Source organism: Acinonyx jubatus, chromosome B1, assembly GCF_027475565.1.
Source record: "Acinonyx jubatus isolate Ajub_Pintada_27869175 chromosome B1, VMU_Ajub_asm_v1.0, whole genome shotgun sequence".
Classification (NCBI taxonomy): domain Eukaryota; kingdom Metazoa; phylum Chordata; class Mammalia; order Carnivora; family Felidae; genus Acinonyx; species Acinonyx jubatus.
The window spans coordinates 14430000-14438154 of record NC_069382.1 but is presented as its reverse complement, the minus strand read 5'-3'; the positions used below and the strand labels follow the sequence as shown (position 1 = coordinate 14438154).

Here is an 8155-nt window from a genome sequence, read left to right as displayed (position 1 = left end):
CACAGACACCAGCCCCAAAGTCCTGGATCTGAGGAGGGAAGAATTTGCTCTTCATTGAACATCAGCAGTACTGTTCTTTCCTTGTAATTCCACATTAGCATCTCTGACCTGACCTCTCTTATCTAATGCATTGTATCTGCCTCTTGCTCTTGACATTGCACTTCTAATGCCATTCTTTTAACAAGGTTCACCAGAAAAGCCCGCTCAGCCTATCTGGAGTGCAGGTGCCTTGATTTTTCTTGGAATTGCTGTCTGGTGCTATGTGGCCTCTAAATATTCATCACACACACTTATTCCATGTGTTACCTGATTAACTATTTGCTTTACAGGAGAAGTCTGGAGCCACTGGGCCCAAACAGGGGGAATATCATGAAATCCAAGTATCCCCACAGTAGGGATATGATTTCACAGTTAAATAAATTATTAAAGTCAGGTGAATACCTTCTTTTTATGATTCAGTGGCTCTCGATTTCACAGCTGTAACAGGGCAGGAGGCACGTATTGAGTACCCTGCTTGGCTTTTCTTTATGGAGGGAAAAAAAAATCCCACCACTCTAAACACTTAAAAATAAGTTAAAGCCATACCATTTCCTTTGGAAAGAAAAGATTTTTATGAACTGTGACCATTCTCTCAAAGGAGTCAGAATCCTGCCTTCCATCTTCTGAAGTCACATTTCCTCCATGTGTCTGGTTCACTGGCTCGCTCTGAAGGGAACACGCCATCACCTTTATTGTTCCGGTATTGTAAGCTTGTGCTAACTTCGTGCTTGAAGAAGGGGGTGTCTGAATGGAGACAGTTCAAACTATATGCAAACTAAAATAGGACCTGTTCTTCAAAGTGGTCACCTTGGGTTCCCCACACTTATCCAAATGACTCTGTCATCGGAGGTCTGCTTTGGGTAATTGCCTTTACAAGAAAATCAGGCTCAACGTTATAGCTTCCGATTGTTTTTGACTAACACTGCTGTTGCCGAACTTGAACTTCATCGTTTGCTTGAGGGAGGATTACTTTTGGTTTGAAGAAGGGAGTCCTTTCTCCAAGGACAAAGATTTACCACTGTGGACAGCCAAAAGAGTGGTAGATTCTGGAGGAGTTGCAAACTTGTACAAGCGCCTTCCAGGAATATGTGAATAGACGCTGGGTGCTCATGGGGGAGGGGATCACGTTTATTTGGGGACAGAAGTTGTGATTTGAGGGCCGACAAAACAAACCAACCCCACCGCTTTCTGATTTCACAGAAGACGTAATCCTTTGTGTCTCTAAGCCTAACTCTTAAATTTGAATAGCTGGCCAAAAATGTGTCTTTTTCAATATTCCTGGAAAAAGATTCTGATTAGATATTTCTGTGTTCAGTTGTTTTCATTCAAAAGCTCTAATCACTAAGACTGTGCAATAAAAATTTTGCTACGAACTCCTGTTAATTGAGGAGAGCAATAAATTGGTCTCACCTAAAGTATTTTCGCTCAAGTACCAAAATAAATCCACTTAGACATATAACCAAATGTTATTTAATATCTTAAAAAGTAACACAATCCAAAATGGATATTTCACACAACACTACATAAACAACATGAACACAATATTACCATATGGAGGGACTTTCAAATATAGACTTACAAAAATCCCTGTGCTTTTTTTTCCTTTTAAGTTATTATACTAAGCATGACAAGTCAATCATCATTTACAATATGGCACACCGGCACGATAAAAACCATGTTACAAATGTGCTGTCATAAATCAGTAACATTAGGGAAGACATTTCATGAACTGTAATTATTTCATATGAAATACTATACAATATAAACAGAACATCCATCTTGGATGACCTTTACAGCAACCAGAGACCAAGTAATTTAAAGTTTTTTTTTTTCAGTGCAAACACATTTTATTCAAGGCAGTCTTGGCTGCAAAACTCCTTTCTAACATACAGTAAATCCCACTTGCACTTCTTAATTCATTTACCCTAATGCAATAGTCACATTCAGTCACTCAGAGAAAGATACCTGCAGAATTATGATCCCTTTAAACTTAATGTTGAAATTTAATTCTCTTCTAGAAAGTAGTATCTATGTCAACTACTCTAAGGACTGTAATTTGTAGCTGTCAATACTTACATGAAGGTGACCCTAGGGCAGCTCTAGTCCTAACCCATCACGTGTGCACAGTACCACACTCTGTTTTGCGCTTCCGTTGTGGAAACCGTGGTGGTGTATCGGTATCTAGGAGGGGGACCGGGAAGGAGGCAGGGAGGCAGGACCTCCGAGGAAAGGCAGGCAAGAAGCTGCTGAGCGTGGACTTCATGAATTTTCCGTAACTGCAGAGGACTGACACTGGAGGAGTTCTCAGATCTCAGATTTGGTGCCTCTTTTTGGTGGGAGCAAGGAACGGGGTGCCAAGGTCAGCCTTTGGACAGGGAGGCGTAGGCACTGTACATGGACAGGCCAAGCCTCTAGCCTTAACGTTTGCTTCCAGGGTCACTGCTGCCTCACTCGTGAAACTCCCCCTTCCCTCGTTGGCAGGGTGTGTGTGCGTGTGTGCGTATGTGTGTTCACATCTGCAGCCAACAATGAGCAATTAAAGCCCTATAACTGATAATATACAATCATAAGAAAGTTGAGTCCCCCATGAGCCTCATAGAATTCTCTACCTTGCAAATCAGCAACTGTAAGTCATAGAACAACTGTGAAAACACAGGATTATGTGTTGGAGGAGCAATCACTGGGGGACTCTCTCTCTGGGATGCTGCTAAAAAAGACGCAGAGATTAACTCAATCAGGGACATGCCAATGCCTATTTTCAACACACTGGGAAATTTAATCATGAAAGTTTTCGTATATATAATTTATGAAATGTCTCCTAAATAAAAATCTATGGGAAAATATTAGATGTATCCTTAATACTGTAGAACCTTCTGGGAGAATGATGGAATGACAGCTGATTGTTTTATCTTACTTGGCAAAGATCAGACTGATCGTAATCTCCTTCCTGCCCATATTTTATTAACCCAAAGCAAAACAGTGGTTTCCTTGCTTTTGCATTCGTCCTTCCTGTGTCCTGGCTTCCCTGAGCCTAAACACGTGCAGAAGCATGTCTCGAGAACAGAAGAGAAAGAAGAGAATGGGCAGGACAGTACTGGGCGGGGTGGGGGAGGAGGGCAGGGAGGGACAGGAAAAGACAGGATCGCTTCTGCTTGGGGTCCGCTGTCGCCTGACAGCATGCTTCCGGCTGGTTCTGTGCCTGGCCCGTGGCAATGGAGAAGGTCCCCAGCAAGGATCTGATATCTCCTAGTTCGAGAAAACACTTAGAACTAGATCAGCTCCCTCGGAAATCCAGATTCTTACAGGTAGGACTCAATACGTTGTACTGAATTTCTGTTGTGCTAAAAGTAGTACTGTGAAGAGTACTTGATAAAGTTCTAAATTACGATTTCTGTTTCAGCACCTTCCACTGCCAGGAGCACATGTTCCTGAAAGATGGTATTTTAGCACAGGAATTAAAGAAGCCCAAGAGGAAACTGTAAACTAGGGTGTATGTCTGGGATCTGCCTCTGACCGCAATGGCATTGGGTGGATTTTGTAAAATTCCAAACACCCTGAACTTTTTGAATGAAAATGGACAAAAGTGTACAGTTGTATTTGTTTCCTTTGACTTTATTAGCACACATCAGAAAAAACAGCATTGTATTTAGTGATTTCTCATGATGGTCTATCAGTTAGAAAATAGGTCACTGGTAGCTGCCACTGAGTTTCTGGGTAATCTTAAGTCACTCCTTCTGTTTGTCCATTTCAAGTATGGGTGTTACAAACAGGACCTGCTTTGTTAATTGTCAATCTGAATGCTTTGGAAGCACTTTGAGATCCCAAAATGAACGGGCAAAGTCATGATAGTTTGTTGTTGGCTTTTAATCAAGCTCCAAATGCTGCCCATGTTATAAATGGTGAGACTTTTCAAAATAGGTTCACTATTGTATAGTGAGCAAGACGCCTACAATTTAAGTTAAAAACTTTATTTTCAAGTACACTTGGTGGCAATATGTGGTTCGTCCTGGGTAGGGTTTTACAGAGCTGTGCCAACCTAAAAGAAAAACAAAACAAAAAACGCACAATGCTTTTCTTTTCATCAAACAGGGTTTTTTCTTCCCCATGGCGATTGCGATATAATTTAAATTTACATCTTCGAACCACTGGCTGGGCTCTAAGAAAGGGAGACTTGGGAACAGCTGGTGTTCAGGTCATCGTTACTTCAGCTTAACTTTCAACTTATGCTTCCTGAACTTGAGCTTCACAACATCAGAGAAGCAGTAATTTGGTATTTTTATCCTGCTTGGTCCCCATTCAGCTCTTCTGTTAGTTTTCTCTATTTGATGGCACCCCCCCCCTTTTCATATGCTCATTAAGGTCCCCTGAGATGTGCAAAATATAGAAAATGGAATACAAATTATTTAGCACACGTGGTGAGTACACAGCACTGCTCTTTTAATTAAAATGAAGTTTGGGCTCGATATGGTAGCGTGTGCGTGAAAGCAGCGAGGCCCAAAGTACTTCAAAGCCGGCACGGTCCACATATCTGGTGTGACTTCTGCTGAAAACCTAGAATTCAAATCGGATTCTTTCAGGAGTAGAGAGCTGGCTAAATTATGTGTACCAATCGGCTCTTTGCCAGAGAGAACTCTTGGCAGGAATGGGGTGGGTGGGGTGGGGTGGGGTGGAAAGACAAGAAATTTCAACTTCGTTTCGTTCGTAACAAAATCGAGTGTGCTTTTGTGGGATAGAGAGGAGAGACAGGTTTACATCTGAAAGCGAAATAATGCCGTAAAACAAAACCACGGCCATGAAAAAGTCACGAGCCCACACGGGCAGCCACTGACACACACACAGAACGCCATGGCCGAATGTTTACGAAAGTTTTCAACTTTGCTTTTCTGAACAATACACTTGAACACACTGCTGCCGCTTCATCAAATTTATGGAGGTAGTTCTATGTAAAAATAAAAATTACCATAAAGTAATATGCTGTATCATAATACATATGTGTGCAAAATGCCGACAGATGGGTTGACCCTTGAAAGTTGAACGCTACGCAGAGATTCAACCAGATTCAGTTTTGTAAACCTTCCAGCTAAGAAACTCTAAGCGAAGACTGGATAAGCAGCTATGTAACACAAAGCTATCAGCGCAGGGGAGGAAACGGGTGCTGGCAACGTTGGTGCGGGCCGAGCGTTTGGTCACTAAGAAGCTCGCCGTTGACCATCTCGGGTCACATCCGTAACATGCTTCCTGCCGCCTCACTCCTCCCCCATCCAAGAATCCTGATTAGATTCAGACGGGGATATTTCCACACGGAATGTCTGCTTCCATTGTACGGTCTTTAAAGCCCATCTTTTCTACACTAATGGCTCCAGGTCCAAGGGAGTTTCTGGTTGTTTTTAAAATCATGTACCCCGTAGCATCAGGCTAATGGTATACACATTTTATTTGAATAACATCTTCTGTAAACCTATTTCTTGTGAACTATTGATAAAGTCATATTTTAAAGCTTCTCTTAAAGGGTAATGCTTTCCTTTCCTGTCCACACAGCATTTGATTATAATAATGGCCATTTTCAGAGGATCAACTAGAGGCTGATGTATTGTTTCAATGGTTATGTTATTTATGAACTGATGGTATGATTCAGCGCTTGAGAGCAGGTTTTTGGGGGGAAAAAAAAACCCAAAACGAATTTAGACAGAAGAATTTAGTATCCGTATGGTATATACCTCCCCAAGGAAATAGACTCTGTGTATAGTCTATTAGATACATTATCATTCCTTCCGGACATATTTAAGCCATGAGACAAATAGTTCATTTCTGGGCAATCAGGGCATGCCTTGGAAGAAATAAGGCATGAGACTCAAAGCCAACTGACCTAAGCATTTTAGTGGCATAGGGGCTTACCAAGAAACGTGCTGACGTTTCACTATAGGCATAAAAAAAAGGAATCTAAGCTTGATGAGTCCAGTTTGACTCAATGCAACTTGCAAATATCTGAAAACGCATGAGGGAGTATCCATATGTTTCAAGAATCAGTCCAACTATGTGTAGGACTGCGTTCCTTAAACAGATCCCTAGGGATTGAACCTAATACTGAAGCAGAAATGTGTCACACATTTTTATGCCAATTACTGAAGTCCGAGGCGGAAAGACTTTAGATTTATTTTTGGGTATGTATTTTACGGTCTGTGGCTCCAAATATCACGTGCCACTAAACTAAAACGTTTTGCCAGACTTTACTTGTGTCATATGTAACCCTTCTGCAAATACCTGTTCAGTATCTACCATGGTTCTTAATAAAATGGGGGAACTTGGAAGTGTCTCTTCTCTGTAAAGTGGAAGCCCAGTTATTTGTATTCCTTTGCTGCTTAGAGTCTTCTCCATATTCAGCATGACGTTGTAAACCAAACCAAAACGTTAACAAACCATTCTGAAATAAGTTGGGCCAATAACTATACATCCGCCTAAAAACGCCTCCTGAAATTGGTTACAAAGTATCTGTAAACATCACTCTGGCATAGTTCATGTATGCATAATTGTCATTCTGATAGATTTTTGGGGGGAGTACAAGTTCGGATTATACCATACTTGCAGAATGAGCACATCCTGTTGGTAAGTACATGGGCACATGTATAGTTCTAATCAAAAATTACTTTTTAAAGTTTTCTCTATAGATATCTTTCCAGGAATAAAAGGCCTGAAGTTCAACTCTCCCTAAATTTGCTCTTTCCTATAACCACTAAAAATGATCTCCCATAGCCTAATTTAGGCATTCTATTTAAAACTACATAAAATAGATTAATGTCCTTCCATTAGAAAGAATAACATCCCCAGGCCATACTCTTCATTTGTATCACAAAGAACATTTTGCTTTTAAACAAACTAATTATTGTTATCTATTATAGTAAGATAGGATCATCATAAGTATCACAAGGAGGAAATTATCTTCCTTAAATATTTGATTAACACCAGTTAAGAGTCCACATTTCCCTCTTCCATCACTCAGTGCTGTGCCCCAGCCAGGCTGGGGATCCCCTTCCTTCGTCCACTTCAGAATCAAAGGCCTATATTCCTGTTTGTGATTATGGAAGGTTAAAAACTCAGACAAGCATCTGTTACACTTAAAAACAAAATCCTGAAAACAGACACTCCCAGAATTTCGATCACGACCCCTTCTGACACACTTCCACGGGCTCCTGCAAAATCATGTCACGAAAACTCACAGTGAGAAATGACTGGTGCATGAACAATTCACACACAAGGGGCTGGGGTCCCTTCTGGTCAGTCTGACCTTGATCTCCCTCAAGGCGGACCCTCGCATTTGACGTTTTGTGGTGGCTTACGCTTTTTTTGTTTTTGTTTTTTTTGTTTTTGTTTTTGGAAGTGTCAAGGATCAGTTCCGTGGCACCCTCTGACCACAGACTGGGAGCAACACGCATCTGTGGCATTTAAAAATGGAATTGGCAACTTCATGACATTGGAATGCATATCACACTTACAGTGTCTAGACTTTCCTATGTGTGCTCAGTTACAAGTAGTGAAGCAAAAGTATACATATCACCCCTACTACTGCTATTCGGTTGCTACAGAGCCATACATGTGAAAAGCAATACTCCGAAATAAAGATTTTTGTTTTTTGCCCTAGCCTACTCAGCGGCACAGTTTAAGTAAACACAAAAACTGCGGTCGAGATGCTCGTCTTTCCCAAGATGTAAACATCAGTCCCAGTGTCGTAAACTTGGCTGTGTCGGAGGAGCCAGGAGATCTGAGGCAGAACGACAGTCACACACTGGTAACAGAAGCCTGCAAGCAGTTGGAAGGTTTCTGTAATTTCTCAGCTTCATTCGTCGCGGGGTCCGTACTTGCTCGGAAGCTGAAAGCCGGACCAGCCCCACCGTGCACCGGGCTCAAGGTAACGTTCTGACGACGGTTACTTTCAACAATGCTTGACGTGTTGGAAGCCAGGCTCTCCCGAGTGCTAAAAGAGTAAAAAGGGTTTGTTTTGTTTTGTTTTACACATAAATAATTACCTCTTGAGCCCCAGAGGAAGAGCAAATGATGTAGTTAATGGATTTCCTGTCGGCTCATGATGTCACATATGCCCCATCTCACGCTGATTAGTCAC

At 41.5% G+C, this 8155-nt stretch overlaps 1 protein-coding gene across 7 annotated transcripts in view; it reads right to left on the bottom strand.

Moving 5' to 3' along the window:
• Nucleotides 1-1493: 1493 nt before the first annotated feature.
• The window catches only part of STOX2 (storkhead box 2), a 269212-nt gene continuing 262550 nt past the window's right edge, over nt 1494-8155 (bottom strand). For all 7 annotated transcript variants that reach the window (XM_053216273.1, XM_053216274.1, XM_053216275.1 and 4 more), the window contains one exon: nt 1494-8008. In XM_053216273.1, the coding sequence (XP_053072248.1) occupies nt 7813-8008 (196 nt within the window). In that variant the 3' untranslated portion in view covers nt 1494-7812. The remainder of the gene's footprint in view (nt 8009-8155) is intronic.